Source organism: Sinocyclocheilus rhinocerous, unplaced genomic scaffold (genome assembly GCF_001515625.1).
Source record: "Sinocyclocheilus rhinocerous isolate Xijiao unplaced genomic scaffold, SAMN03320098_v1.1 scaffold1152, whole genome shotgun sequence".
NCBI lineage: Eukaryota > Metazoa > Chordata > Actinopteri > Cypriniformes > Cyprinidae > Sinocyclocheilus > Sinocyclocheilus rhinocerous.
The window spans coordinates 873,719-890,236 of NW_015625590.1; the positions used below are offsets into that span (position 1 = coordinate 873,719).

Consider the following 16,518-nt stretch of genomic DNA (forward strand, 5'->3'; position numbering starts at 1 on the left):
GAGAATTCCTTGTGCCAGAGAGGGTGTTATTTACCCTCCTGTTTATGATATGATTGCCAAGGGTAACAACATATCAGATGTTTCTTAGATAGATCATTTCCAGGGGCAGTGAAGTCAACTTGAGAATTCTTAGGGGTTTATCCATTACCTACAGCAGGAAATGTTGATTCGGATAAATGAAAGGCGTCATTGTGTTTGCTCAGAAACGCTACACGCAGAATGTATAATGAGAGCCCATGGGCTAAGTACGAATCGAGTGTCATATCAACCCAAATCTAATCAAAGTCCTCAAAGCCGTTGAACACGTCTCTTGATGAAGGCTGTGCTTTTCAAAGCCAGCTGCCAAGTTCTTCGTGGGCTTGTCGTAGGCAGCGGGAGCTGAGAAAATAGACCTGCTGGACTCTGACGTAATCATTTCCACTGCTTTGCCACCTTGAAATATGGATGCCGTGCTATTCTGGGACTGAATGGGGGAAAAGTGCAAAGAGACCAGGAATAATTGAGCGTGGGGGCTGGGAGTTTTTTTTCCTCCCTTCGCTAAATTGGCCAGTTAATTTTTATTTTAGGAAAATCACCTACTCTGTTGCTGCCGCTTGGATGCGGAGGCCTTAACGGTTCCCCCTTGGGGAGGAAGCAGCACGGCGGCAGGGGCTTATGGGAAGGAGCTGAATGTCATTAGAATGGGACGTGCTCCGCAGAAGAGACCTAGACTCGAATCTCCAGAGTGCTCCTCTGATACTTGCTTCGTAAGGTCTCCATCAGGGCCCATTTTAGATTATGACTCTGATCTCTCTCTTAAGATGTGCAAAATCATCTCTAGTAATGGGCACATGAATTATGCACGCTTCTCAATCCCAATTTCTTCTCTCTATGTCTCTCTCTTTTTCCCTCCATCGTCGCCCCACCCCACCGTCTAGTTCTCTTATTGGCTCGTCCTGGTAGATAAATCCTAGTTGGGCTCAAGAGCAGAGTGAAATGAGGTATTTCAGATCCCCCTCCTTTGGCCGACCCTTTTGCTCTTCTCATCATTTTTCTTTTAAGGCTAATAAACGCTGTCAGAAGCGCCTCAGGTCGGGGGGCGGCAAAGGACAATGCTGAAAAATGAACTTTTCCTCCTTTATCACTGATTTCGCTACCTGCTGATGACCCTGCTGTCCTTGGCTCTCCGTTTACCTGCTCAGATTCACCCCTTTTATTATTAGTGATCTTATTTGAGAATGGATGGTTTGGGATGGTGTCAGGGTCCCGCTGGTAGCAGCACTCAGGTCCTCGTCCTCGCTTTTAGCAGCAAGTTTAGCAGCATGTTCATTGCTGTGCCTTTTTGCATGTGAAAAGCTCTAGCACGTTAATGATTCTGCCACCCTGCAAGACGACGAGGGGGTAAGATGTCCTCTCACTGAAACTTGCGGCTGGTGATTGTGCTTTTGTGTCCGGGCTCGCATCTGTGTTCCATCTGGCGGGTTTAATCCAGCCGACATGCTGCTTGTTTTCACACCGTTTCCGCTGTGTTGTGGTTCATTTGCTGTGTACTCAGTTAACCCTCTATTTTCTTTTCACGCTCTCTTTTTCTTTGTCTTGTTTTCACCACGTCTTCTCTCTCATCCCCCTCCTCCTTTCAGCTATAGGTAACACAATCCGTCCTGCGCTGTCAGAATCCTCTGGCTAGTCTTTACTTCTCTGTGAAAGGTGCCAGGTAGTGGGGCTGGCACATAGAGAGGAGGCCATGCCCTCACGCAGGGGTGCCGTGCTCTCTGTCGTGATGGAATCTGTCAATGGAACATATGGCTTTCCCACTAATCAGCACTTTTGCCCGCCTCCCCCCATATCTGCTGATTCAGCACACATGCATCTTGGCTCCACCCTGGCATACTGTGCTTTAATAAGCATTCTTTATTGTGGAAAGTTAACAATTATGCACTACATATTCTCACAGTTGGCATTTTTAAGGAGCAGTACTCTCATTATTGTATTCTTGCTGTGGATAGAAGCAGTGTCTCGTATTATTTGTCATTTTGTCTTAGAATGTTAGTCAAGGTTAGCAGATGTACAGTATATTGGTACACATGAGTTTTTTTTAATACATTTTTTGGTGTATGTAGATATTGGATATTTATTTGTGCATGCTCATTTAATTTTATTTATGCTTATTTAATTTATTTGCTTATTAATCTAAAGTATTGAAAAGTTTAAATAATTGTGAATACATATTTTTCATTTTATACATTTGTAATGTTAGGATGCCTACATTTATTGCATTTGAAACACATTTTTGAAACACTCATGTTTTTATTATATTTAGACAAAATAGTATTTTTCACATCATTTTTACATATAATATATTTTTTTATTGAAGGTTAACAGTTTAACTAAGTGCTTTTTTCATATATACATACATGCATAACTTATTAGTAAAAATTAGGTGGTAGGTGATCTAGGGGGTAGCCCACTAACTGGCCCATGTTAAAATTGTCATTATTATATTTTCATCCCTATGTATGGCTCTGGTCCCTCCATCAACACACATCTGTATTTTTTCCTCTATTTTATTGCCTGCCATGTGAAAATTAAGTCCAGTTGTTAAGTTAAGTGATCCAAAAGCCACACAGTTCGAGTTTAATGTCCATAGCAGTGCAGGGAGAGTTACGTGAAGTTTAATTCATAGACTTCAAGGTTTTGAAAGACTGCTAACCCACTTGAGCACTAGTAATGGTGATGCTTGCCTGTATGTCATAGATGTTCAAAAAGACCCTCAGAGGTAACTAGCCATCATTTGTGACCATGGTAATTCCTCTTTGTCTTTCAGCAGCTTTGGACAGCAGCTAGCTCTGGCTCTGCAGTCTTCTGAAAATAACCCTGTCACGGCCCACTGGGCAGCAGCGGGTCTGAAGGAGAGTGGCAGATTTGTCTATATAAGGAGTGAGGGAGGTCTTCCCATAGGGCCAGTATGAGCTGAAGTGCAGGTGGAGCCCTGCCCAGCTACTTCCTTCTCGTCCTCCTCCAGCACCTTCCTGTCTCTAGCTTTGTTTTTGTCTTTCTCTTGTGGTTGGCCTTCTTTCTGTCATGAGCATTCCTTAAACTCAATGTCATTACCATAAAAGCTTTTGTCTCCTCTCAGGCCTCTTCTCCTCCATTTTTATTTCCATTATCACACTCCCTGTGACAAGTGACTGGCCGGACTGCTGAGCAGAGGTTAGAAAACTTATTAAAGGGAGTGTGGGAGACTTGGCCGAGCACTTTCCTTTTGCACCTGCATCAGTTGCTGAATGAGCCGATTCGCCGCCTCCCTCAGGTCTAGACAGGACGGGTCACTTCAGTTCAGCCCAGGTGCAGGTGACCTGACAGGTCAGGCGCTATCTCGGATGTCAGGCCACAGCTGAGAAAAATCCAGCTGATGAATCCATACGTGGTCTACCTTGATTTGTTTTTATGTTGGCTCCTTAAACACGGTAGATAATGACAATGTTTCAGCGAACAGCTTGACAAATAGAGCGGCGCTTTAAGCGAGCTCCTGCTCCTGTGTGATTGTGCGGATTTTGTTTTTGATGAGCTTTTAAAGGCTTTTTTACAACATTTAAGGCCGGGAGACGAGCCAACCGATGCACCCCTCCCTTCGCTCTGCTGGAGCACGGACAGAAAACGAGTGAGAGATTCTGTTTTGCCTTTAATCGCCGACTAGCGCAAAGACAAACAGTACTCCTCCACCTGAGAGGCGCTGTTAGAGGAGCACTAATGATGCATTTACAGGCTGTGTTTCAGTAGAACCTGGCCGTGCCCTTCAGGTCCACCCCGAGCTCTCGAACATATTACTTTACAACTGCATTGTCTTCCGTTCTGCTGAGCCGGGCACAACGGCAGTGCAGCCCAACAGGAAAAACGAGCTAGTATCACACCGCTGCCTCCCAGGCTGATGTTTCTTCCCCTATTACCAAAGCTTGACATTTGAGAGAATGGCCTTTTCACTCTGGGGTTCTCTGACAATGTGCTTGGAATCATGTGTCTTCTGCTGTCTTCCTCTGCTATGTTTTTCTAAACTTAGCCCTTCGTTCGAGCGCCGTCTGACATCAGATGCCGTAGTGGAGAAGCGATGGTGTCAGCTGTAGATAATGACAATGTTTCAGCGAACAGCTTGACAAATAGAGCGGCGCTTTAAGCGAGCTCCTGCTCCTGTGTGATTGTGCGGATTTTGTTTTTGATGAGCTTTTAAAGGCTTTTTTACAACATTTAAGGCCGGGAGACGAGCCAACCGATGCACCCCTCCCTTCGCTCTGCTGGAGCACGGACAGAAAACGAGTGAGAGATTCTGTTTTGCCTTTAATCGCCGACTAGCGCAAAGACAAACAGTACTCCTCCACCTGAGAGGCGCTGTTAGAGGAGCACTAATGATGCATTTACAGGCTGTGTTTCAGTAGAACCTGGCCGTGCCCTTCAGGTCCACCCCGAGCTCTCGAACATATTACTTTACAACTGCATTGTCTTCCGTTCTGCTGAGCCGGGCACAACGGCAGTGCAGCCCAACAGGAAAAACGAGCTAGTATCACACCGCTGCCTCCCAGGCTGATGTTTCTTCCCCTATTACCAAAGCTTGACATTTGAGAGAATGGCCTTTTCACTCTGGGGTTCTCTGACAATGTGCTTGGAATCATGTGTCTTCTGCTGTCTTCCTCTGCTATGTTTTTCTAAACTTAGCCCTTCGTTCGAGCGCCGTCTGACATCAGATGCCGTAGTGGAGAAGCGATGGTGTCAGCTCGGCCCTTCTGCGCTGCGAGTACGGTGTGTCGACGCGTTTCTGTGCCACTGTGTGGTAAGCGGTGGTAAACATGTGGTAGAATGTGGCTGAGCTAAGCCTGCGTTCAGATCCCCAGCAGAGCCAGAAACAGGCTGACATCCTGCCAAGGAAGACGACTGCTGAGAGGGGAGGGGGGAGAGAGAGAGACAGAGAGAGAGAGATTGAGTTTTCCCTCGAGATATCTCAATGAGAAAATATGTGGTTGTCCATTTGGGCTCATTTGGAAGATTTGGAGCCGTTCTAAAAATGTATTTACAGCATTTTACATGTTTATTGTATGTATAAATCAACTGTGTTCATAATTTGTAGGGATGGGTCACAATGATCTACTAGATGTTTAACAATTAACTTTATTATTACTATTATTTAAAAAAAAAAAAAAATATATATATATTTATACATACATTTATGATTTGTAAATAATAATAATATTTCTATTAAATTAAATAAGCACTGGCTATATTTATTTATTTATTCATTTATTTTTCATTTGTTTTTGTATTCAGTCCTGTTCCATTGCACTCCATCTACCAGTTTTTAAACACAAGAGTACATCTTCTTTCAACCTGAAAGATGCTTAATTATACAGCGCTTCTTTAAGACAGATTAATTGACTAGTTGTTCAGGCAACCCTCTGACTGGTCTAGCTGAAGAATACATCTATAATATTTATTCTCGTCTTTTATTGCCTTTCTGACACAATTAAAATAAAAGTAAGATTGAAGGGCCCTTAGAATAATGTAGGTCTATTGAAGGGTTTTTCTCTGCCTCCAGGAGCTGTGTCTTTTAGGTGAGAGATACTGTAGGATACAATTTGCCACAACAGATTCACTATAGGCAACAAGCGCTTTAAGTGGGATGAACAAGTATAGTGACAGGAAAATCAATTGGCATGGTAGAACGCAGTGGGGCATAAAGAGAGGAAGAGAAGTCTTTTCTAACCTGACGACCTGAGACGCTCAGCATACAGGAAAACTTTCTCTCCTCAATAATAAAGAATGCAGCCAAGATGGCCATTGCACGCGGCACAGAACTGTTGAAAAAGCGGTAGTCCAAACTTTTCCAAGCCTCACATCAGTGGATGGACAATTTCTAGATGATTTCACCCTTTTAATTTTATTTCACCCTTTGAAGAGTCATCCAAAAAAAACAAACAAATTTAAACAAATAAATATATATATATCCAGGGCCTGGTAAACATGAACTGCATTAAAATGCATAGCCTATACCAGGGGTGATGAACGTCGGTCCTGGAGAGCCGCAGCCCTGCAGAGTTTTGTTTCAACCCTAATCAAACACACCTGAACAAGCTAATCAAGGCCTGAAGGGTTACTAGAAAGCTTCAGGCAGGTGAGTTTTTATTAAGGTTGGAGCTGAACTCTGCAGGACTGCGGCTCTCCAGGACCGGAGTTCGCCACCCCTGGCCTATACATACGTATATAACGTGTGTGTGTATAGGTTCATATACTACTACTACTACTACTACTACTACTACTGCTACTACTACTACTGCTAATAATAACAATATTAATAATAATAATTATTATAGTAATTATGATTATTATAATATAATATAATATAAAATTTAATTAATTTATTAAATAATTTTTTAAAATCCAGATGGTGTAGGTATGACATTTACCTGACCAGGTTTGTCAATTGACAAGTGGTGTCAGTCATCCGTAGTTACATGTTCACTAATATGAGTTGTTTAATAAATGATAGGGATGCACCGATACCGAGCTCCTGTACTCGTACTCGTTAAAATGCCCCGATACCAAACGCCAATACCACACAGCATGTGTCTCTACAGTGCGACCATTTCAGTCGCATTTGCGACTATGACATTTTTTTAGGAGCACCAGTGCGACTGACCCGATCATCATCATATTTGTGATTGCTGACTATAACACTATTGTCTGATTTTGCTCTATTTCGTCGTCGAAAATAGTTTTAAACAAAGACACAGCGCATGTTGTCGTTACTTGTTAGCCTAGTGTCAACACAAAACAGTTTTGTCTAAGGACAAATATGTACTTGTGTTTTTGCTTTCCATTAACATTAATATACCATTACCATTAAAGCCGAAGTTTTTTAAAATGTTAGAAAATATAGGAAAAGATGATGCTAAATGCTAAACGGATCAGAGTTTTTGTAGGCTAACCTTTAAATAAGTAGAACTGACAACTGACCTAATGTCCAGTGTTACAGAAGACTATGTATGCTTCAATAATCCTGTTCTCCCTCTTTTTCCCTAGCTCTCTATCTCTATCTCTATCTCTGTCTTCTTGGTGTGGTAATAAGCTGCTCCCTGTCCATGGCTCTCTATGTGAAGTGTATTGCTGATGGATGACTTTTCGAGGTTGGAGCAAATGGGGGGCGTAAACACTAACTCTTTGCCTGAATATTAATTGCTCTTTTTCTTTCACAATAAATCATTCATATTAAAAAAAAATCTCATAGAACATGTAGTTGAAGAGTCAAAGGCTGTGTTTGTGTGAATTTACACACAATGACACTTAAATTTGCCTTGTATGACGCCTAAAAGCACCTGCACATCGCAGCGTTGTAAGCAGAACAAAACACGTGGCCTGTCCGCTGCATGCCAGCTGCGTTTGGTCAGAAAATAGCTTTCTCACTACCAACACTGCACAGAAAGCTTTCAATAATGTCTTCAAAGCAAAAGATTAAAGACCGCTGAAGTCACGTCACTTTTAATTGGCGTAGAAGCAGTTGGAAACTCTTTGGTTAGGCACATATCTCTTTGGGGAGATCACATGAAACGCATCACAGAATGCGATGCGATGGCGCCGCAGACTGCAGCCTCAGTGTTTAGCTCTCCAGTGTTTGTACTGTTTTTGTTCGTTTTTCCTGTTTTTTGTTTCTCAAACACGATCAGTTTTACCAGGGATGAGCTGCTGAACATTCGGCAGAACACACCACACAATCTTCTACCGGATTTTGTTTATTCGGACGTTTTGCTGAACGTTGTAGTTAGCGGAGCAGCTGCGCTGATCATGCGCTTCAGGACGCGCAGACGAGGGAAGAGAGCTGGCGTGCTCGTGAAGCTCAGGAAGAGCGGATTCAGAACGGCGCTGCCTAGCATCCCTCTGGCGAATCTCCACTCTCTACCCAACAAAACGGACGAACTTCTTCTGCTCTCCCGGACAAATAAGGATTTTTCATCCTCTGCTGCTCTGTGTTTCACGGAAACCTGGCTGAATGACGCCATTCCGGACAGCGCGTTGAGTCTCCCGGGCTTTCAGCTGTTTTTTATTTTATTCTATTCCTATTCTATCTATAGCACACCTGTACATACAATTTATTCTTTTTTTGTGGTTTATATTTATGCATGTGTATTTTATTCACATCTTATTTTTATTATCTGTGTGTTGTTGTTGTCTCCGTGTACTGGAAGCTTGTGACACTATAACACATTCCTTGTATGTGCAAACATACTTGGCAATAAAGCTCTTTCTGATTCTGATTCTTCTGATTCTGATATACAGTATATAACAGCAGCCATCCATTATATCAGTTATATATGGCTCTAGCTTTCACTCTCTCTCACGCTATGACAATCCTCCCTCTCTGTTATCCAAATGCCTCGCTAAATGCCAGCAGTTATATCAGATTATTTCGTCAAAATATGCCTATGCGTTTTATCCACCAGATGCCACTTAAGTGAGGTGTCAATAACATTTTAAGATAACAAAAGACTGCTGTATGTTGGAAAAGAGGAATGTTTTTCCATTGACTCCTACACAGGAGTGCTTTATGCCACGAATGCTCCATGGTCCATTTGTCGAGTTATTTTCTTTCTTTCCTTCCTTCCGCTCGCCACCCACAAACTCTGTTACATCTCCACGTCTAACCTTCACTTTGTTGCTGTGATTAGTATTCACAGGGGCCGAGTGGTGTCCTGTAGAGGTGAACCGGATGCCCTTCGCCCCTCATTAGCAAGGTCGTTCTCCGGAGTGGACGGCTGTGACACGTGAGAGTGACAATAAAAAAAAAAAAAATCTATTAAATTTTTTGCCTCTAAATGGAGCTTGATTAAAGTGTTAAGTAGAGAAGTGTCCCAAAAGGTACCCTTCCTGTCACTGTGGAAACGGCACGGTGCCTTGCTCCATGGGCAATCTGCCGTGCCCTCATTTCATCTGATTTGCATGCTAGAGAGAATTAGGTAATTGGCATTTATGCAGAACAAAAGAGGAGCTGCTCTCCCGGATAAAGGAGTGAGGGCTTTTCAAGTAGAACCCGATGTATGTGGCGGCAGAGCTGCTTTTTAATGCAATACTTTTGTATCTGTGTGTGTGTTTCAAGTATGATGCCGTTACGCCTTTGGCAGTCGGGCGCAGGGAGGAGGTGGAGGAGGGGGGGTGGAATCCACCACGCTTCCTCCAGCAAGAGAACACCACGTTTATCAGAGCCAGTTCCTGCAGAACATCTTCACGTGTTCCAGGGCAGACGGTTGGACACTGCTCCTTGAGAACGCTCTAAACGGAATTGAAATATGGCGCAGGGGCAGTGAGGCTTGAGAAAGCAGTGGGAGCCTTCAGCAAATCGTTCATCCAAATATTGCACCCGTGCCATTTAAATCCCAGTTATGGAGAGCCATTCCGCGGCTTCAATTATACAGAACCGTTATCCGAGTGCGCGAGAAAAGGGTTTTGCCCCTCGTTAATGGCTCCTATTAGAGTGAAGGAGAGGTGGGGAGAGAGAGAAAGCGCGGCCGATGACGGCTGCACTTGAAATCGGTTTGAACAAGCCTTATCTGGCTAAGGCAGGACCATTGGCCTGTTTACTGTGTAAACTGATCATGGGCTCCGTCGTGTTGTGCGAGTCTTTATTAATTAGAGCAGCCAGCCTGTTTGAGTTCAAATAACTCTCAAAGTCATTTTTTCATCCTCTCTCTCTCTTTCTATCCCCCAGCTGATATCACTGTGTGACAGATGTTAAATTAGAGGCACGTCGCATTTTCACTTCTCTGGGGAAGTGAGGGAGTTTGAGCAGAATGGATTTCAACTCCCAGAACCTCCGAATCAAAATGCTGCGAAAGGGATATGATGCGTTTCATGTTCGTAATGCCTTTAAAGGCGTATTGATCACCTCAGGAGAGCGCCAAATGTGCACATAAAGCATTTTAATTGATTGAGGAGGTAGATATAAGAAGGATTATGGGGTTTACTTAGTTTCCAGCTCTACGCCTCTACATTGACTTAGCTGCTGGCCCAAAACATACTTGAATGCTGCTAGCTAAGCAAAGTGCGATAGTGAGCATTATCAAAAACAGTTCTTATATGGTACGTTATGTCTTTCAGGACATTGTTACATTTGAGCAAAACATTTAAAGAGAAACCAGCTGAGCATGTCAGTTAACATTAGTTAAAATGTTGACACATTTATAGCTAGCTTCTAGGGAAGCTGATATATCCAAATGATCATGGGATCCTACATTACCTCTAGTTGGCCTACATATTGTTAAACACAAATGAAATAAAAAGTTTATTTTTATTATATATATATGTATGTATATATATATATAGCCACAGATGTCGCAAGTTTTGAGGGAGCGTGCAATTTGGCATGTTGACTGCAGGAATGTCCACCAGAACTGTTGCTCGTGAATTGAATGTTCATTTCTCTACCATAAGCCGTCTCCAAAGGTGTTTTTTGCATAACCAAATAATTTCTGCACAAACTGTCAGAAACCGTCTCAGGGAAGCTAATCTGCATGCTCGTCGTCCTCATTTGGGTCTCGACCTGACTGCAGTTCGTTGTCGTAACCGACTTGAGTGGGCAAATGCTCACATTCGATGGCGTTTGGCACTTTGGAGAAGTGTTCTCTTCACGGATGAATCCCGGTTTGCACTGTACAGTGCAGATGGCAGACAGCGTGTATGGCGTCGTGTGGGTGAGCGGTTTGCTGATGTCAACGTTGTGGATCGAGTGGCCCATGGTGGCGGTGGGGTTATGGTATGGGCAGGCGTACGGGTGCAGCTCTCGTCCGGACCGCGGGTCCGGTAGCTCCCGACTCTGGCGGCACGGGAGTCCCTCTACACACCCTTCCTGGACCCACAAGGACACCAGCGTGCATGCACGGGGAAGAGACCGGTCTCCTGAGGAGAGGCGCGCTCGGCATTTAAACAGCGGCGGTGATGAGGCTCCATTCGGTTCAGGTGTGCCCCATCACACGCCGCCAGAGGGACGGGGTGATGCTGACAATTAGGGGGAGGCAGCCGACTCGTCACAATATATAAAGTTAGAAAAAAAATGCCCCTGTAGATCACTTTAAGGAGTCCAATATTACTTCGTAATGGGAAGGCTAATTTTTGTTATTGTTCAGAAGGTGTTCCTGAATTTTTTTTCTATGCTCCTAATTTTTTTAATTTTTAATTTTTTTCAAATTAGCAGCACAAGTGCTCCTAAAAATCAAAGTAAGCATTTAGTCCCTGTTTAGTGAGTGTGGTGGTGCTTATGAGGTGCTGCTCTGGGACGGGTGAGTATGAGGCTGGGAGGGAAAAATCACAGTATACTCACTACAAAAAACTAGACTACACCATTGCCTCACACCACAGGAAAATCTGATAAGATAATCTTTAGAACCATCGAGATAATCGGGACATTACCTAGGATTGTCGGAAGGGGAGAAATCGGCCCAAAATCAGCCCGATTATCTTATGGTGTGTACCCAGCATAAGGAATCTAATGCATAATGACCTTATATAGTTCATAAATAGTTAACCCAAATTTGCACAGCAGGATAATCCACATATGACAGCCTCTGAACTTGGTCAATACTAATCTTATATACAGGCACTGGGCTAAAAATACATTCAATCAGTCATCGCTCCCAAAATTAATTCAACGGGTCATCTTGTTAATGCTATAAACTAATTATAACAATAAAATAAAATGTCATCATGAACAAGAACATCAACAACAATATCACATTAGACCACAGAAATTCCAAAATGACATTTCCCTTACATTTAACTTCCAAAAGTGCATTTATCTTTGCATGTTACATTCATTTAGTTGACTAGTGCTATTCACTGTATTAACAAAAACATTAATGGCATTAATAAAAACCCTTACACTGACAAGCTACGCAATATCGCGTTCATAATCGAATGCGATTCATCTGCGATTATGAACGCGATATTGCGTAGCTTGTAAGTGATCTTTGGCTCTGTGTATTAAATGCCGCTCCATCTGAAAGCACGTGATGCGGAGATTTACTACTGATCACAGAACCAGCTTTACTGACGAGATGCGCATGACAATTACATGCGATTTATCGTGCAGCCCTAAGTTTGTTTGTTGATCACAAAGTACAAAGTAGATTTCAATATTTAAAAAAAAAATTTGAATATTATATATATATTAGGGAAGCACCGATAGGATTTTTTGGGGCCGATACCGATTTTAACAAACACTCGACGGCCGATACATCGGTGCATCCCTAATATATATATATATACCGTATTGGCCCGAATATAAGGCGACCTTGATTATAAGACGACCCCCCTTTTTCCAGATGTACCTTTTGGAAAAAGGCTTTTTAAAAAACAAATCTTGTTTTTTCTCAGTAAAACACATTTTGTCTTCAATTATTTTCATATTGCATATTTTTCCTATTTAAATTTTTGTTTTGAAAGTATGGTAAAAACTGGTAAAATGTACCAACAATCACATTTAAAAAAAATACCCTTTTTGATATACCATTAAAAAAAAAAAAAACAGGTAGCCCATCTGAATGAGGACATTTAGGCTATCCATCTAATAGTATTTATATATTCTGTGGAAGGCGTAGGACCAAGAAATGTTCATCCAATCAAAATACCATAAAAAAAAATAAAAAAAACTGGTAGCCCATCTGAATTAGGACATTTAGGCTATCCATCTAATAGTAGCCTACCAACATCTTATTAACAGTAGAAGTTAAATCTTACTGTAGTCTTCAAATCTGGGTACTGTCTTGCGTTTTAAAATCACAAAGGGAGTTTGGTCCCATCATGCTAACGTGACAGTCAGGATTCATGCAGCTGTAAGGTTTTCTTTTTCTTTTGTTTTTACTCGCGATCTTTACAACACGCATTACATTACGTATTTCATGGCACACTCGTTTTATGCGTATTTGGCGTCACCTATTGTTGTGGGTGTATATTGACATGTCAAAGTCTAGACCCTGAATATAAGACGACCGTGTTTTTTCAGATGTATTTCCAAGAAAAAAACATCGTCTTATATTCGGGACAATACGGTATATCAGGGGCATTTCCTCAGAGTAGGCAAGGGAGGCAGCGTCTCCTCAAAATATTGGATGAGAAAAAATATGTAGTACAAAAATAAAACACAGCCAGTATTACTAAATATATATCACTCGTTTTCTAAAGAAACATTGTCCAACAGCGACATCAGCAGTTAAAGTAACAGCGGGAGTCCATGTCTCTCTCGCCTCCCCTGAGCCCATTGAGTTTTAACACCCCCTAAAGCGTGCGTTGACTTTGCTGAATTGAGAATGAATGGGGGGAAATCATGTGAGAGGAGACAATGCCTCCATCACGATATGATTGGATATGTTTGGCTGTGATTGGTTCATGTGATAAATCCCGCCTCTTGTGTTCATGTGCACGTTCGCAAATTAGTCTGAATGAACAATATAATGATGTTAATGGGAAGACTAATTTAAGAAAGTAAGTAAACAACTCATACATTTAAATATTAAACACTTTGTAACTTCAAAATAAGACTTAAAATGGCCTGAAAACATGATCTGTGGGAGATTTTAGTGAGTAATCAGCTTGGTGAAATTTAAAGTAAATCTCTGTCTCTGTGACCAATTTTTACAGAGCTTTGCTGACTGATGATCAGAAAAATTCAAAAATAGTTAAAAGTGAACTATTAAAAAGAATAGCAGAACATAAGTTCACAAGTGAAATATGTTGTTTAAATTGTTACTGCCTTGAGTTATTATTTTGGAATGTAAAATGCTTAAAAACACTAACTTGATGAGATTCATACTTTTATAAACTTTAATAAACAGATTATTGATTACTTTGTTAATGTAAAAATATAAAATATAATTGTTTTTTCTTATTCTTTTTTTTTTCTGATAGTGTAAGTGAAGAGTTCATTTGCAAAAAACAAAAAATTTTTTTCTCCAGAAATCACGTTTTTTTTACTGCGCATTCCAAGTAATATCAATCAAACTGCAGTTGGGTTGTTTTGATTAAGTAATAATAACTTAATCCCTAACCATTGTAACGCGCTGCTTTTGCAAGGTTCCGTGCGTGAAAACGTTTCAGCTGTTATTTTCCTTTTTCGCCCTGAAGAAGATATCACAGGTTCATCAAGTTCATCGAAATTATCCATCCTCGATCACTTTTAGTCAGCTTTGACGAAACTCCTCTCAGCTAGCACGTCTTTTCAAAGTGAAAGTAGCCTTGTCACCTGACCTGAATACAGCGCGCTGATTCGCTAAAATTGACTTATCGGCTTCTGTTCAAAAACAACAAGGGCGCTTGTCTGCTTCTGCAGTAAAACGTGAACTCGTGATGCCTTGAAAGTGGACAAAACCGGCTTTTTTGACAAAACGTGTTTATGGTTCAGATCGCGCTATATGTGGAGAATAATGCACGGCAATCAGCTCATATTTTTTTATCGGTTTTTGCAAATGAACTCTTCAAGTGTTTATTGTAATGTTTATTTAACCAAGAAAATGGGACTAGGACATGAATTTACATTTGATAAAAAAAAAAAACCTTTGAGGACTTTGCATCCTCATTTCAGAATACCACCACACACCACTGAGATATATATATATATATGTATATTTATATACAGTGCCGTGAAAAGGTTTTTGCCCCCTTCCTGTTTTTATTTTTTTTTTTGCATATTTGTCACACTTAAAAGATTCAGATCATCAAACCAATTTTAATATTACGCAAAGATAATGCATGCAAGGAGGATCTGCAAGGAGGAATGGCAGAGGATCCCCAAATCCATGTGTGAAAAACTTGTTGCATCTTTCCCAAAGACTCATGGCTGTATTAGATCAAATGGGTGCTTCTACTAAATACTGAGCATTTTTCAGTTTTTCTTTTTTAATAAATCTGCAAAGATGTCAACAATTCTGTGTTTTTCTGTCAATATGGGGTGCTGTGTGTACATTAATGAGGAAAAAAAATTAACTTAAATGATTTTAGCAAATGGCTGCAATATAACAAAGAGTGAAAAATTTAAGGGGGTCTGAATACTTTCCGTACCCACTGTATATATAAAAATGACTGTTTTCAAACAGGTTGTGCAAACCCATTCTTTTGCCCACTCAAGTACTTGTTTCTTGTTCAATTGTCCAAGTGCATGCTTGTGTAGCGTTTATGGATTTAGTTACAACCGACTATTTACCAAAACCCACATTGCCTTGATGGAGCATTGAAGGGTGTATTTTAGGATGGAGGCAAAACACTCATTTAGTTAGTCAGCAAGGCACATGTTTTGTCAGCAAAGTCTGTATGTAAAACGTGAAGCACAGACTGTGTTTGTGTACGAAAGCTCATATACCCATGGCGTCACTTCAGCAGGTGAGTACGGCGGGAGAGGGAGAAAGGGGGGGTGGGTTCCCTCTCATGTCACAGCCCAACAGAGTGGCTCTATCTGGGCCAGGGGTCACAGAGGCAGTGCCTGATGAAGGCAAGGGGCTCTGGTGTGTCGCGGTGTGCGAGCGAGGCTGGATGTGAGTAATGGAGTGTTTCAGAGAGGTGAGGACACGCCGCTGAAAAGCAGCACTGCACTCAGAGAGGCGTTTTTTAACCGAGAAAAACACTCCCACTACAGCCAGCCCCTACAGCAGTGCAGAGGCAGGTCACACATGGATGAACAGGGCTCTTTGTGTGTGTGTGTGTGTGTTTGTTTATGAACATGTGCTTTAGGCTCTGCAGCAGTCCTGCTAGCGTGTTTCAGCCCACCCTAGAAGTTCTCTTAAAATGCATTCAACCTGTGTCACATTACTGGAGTTGAAACTGACTGTTTAGTGCTTTAGTTTTGTTTAACGAAAACATGGACATGTTAAGAACAAGGATTGGTTAAAAGCACCTTTTTACTTATAGCCATTTTGAATTAGCTTTACTTGTGCTACTCAGCTCTTCATTCATGTCTGTACAGGAAGCACTTCTTTTCCTAACATTTAAAAGTCTAAATTGCTTTCTTGCCATCTGTTGATCACAACACTCTTATATGTGAAACTCAAGCACATTTGTGTAAGTCACCCTGGATAAGAGCGTCTGCTAAATACTTTCGATGTAAACGTAATTATGTGTACAACTCAAAGTTATTGTTGTTATTGAGCCCCTGTCTTTGTTTTAAGTCGTGCAGATTGTGTGAGAAGCTTTCTGCTGAAAATAACCACCCGGGTCGAACATATGTGGAGGATTTTTTGGTTAGCTTGAGTGAAAATGCTTCTCTGATGGTTTTAGTCCTTGAACACCACAGGTGGGATTAAACTAATCACTCAGAGAGGGCGACCATTGATCAGGGCTACTTAAGCCTTTTGGAAAAACATGGCTGTCCAGACACAAAATGTCACAGAGATCTTTTTTTCCACAGTGATGTAAACTGCTCCTTTAGAAATGTTATGTATAGTCACATGCACACGCCAGTGTTGATTAGTCATGTTTCACAAAGGTTGACATGTGTGTGTGTGTGTGTGTATATATCTATCTATA

At 41.5% G+C, this 16,518-nt stretch overlaps 1 protein-coding gene across 2 annotated transcripts in view; it reads left to right on the plus strand.

The window, feature by feature from the left end:
* The window catches only part of LOC107756416 (RNA-binding protein Musashi homolog 2-like), a 91,686-nt gene that overhangs the window by 59,052 nt on the left and 16,116 nt on the right, over window positions 1-16,518 (plus strand). Inside the window, exon 6 of one of the 2 annotated variants that reach the window (XM_016573529.1) lies at window positions 2,804-2,994. The exons of the other annotated variant lie outside the window; for it this stretch is intronic. Coding sequence (XP_016429015.1) covers window positions 2,804-2,845 — 42 coding nt within the window. The 3' untranslated portion in view covers window positions 2,846-2,994. Of the gene's footprint in view, window positions 1-2,803; window positions 2,995-16,518 lie in introns of those variants that run through there. 2 annotated transcript variants of the gene reach the window in all.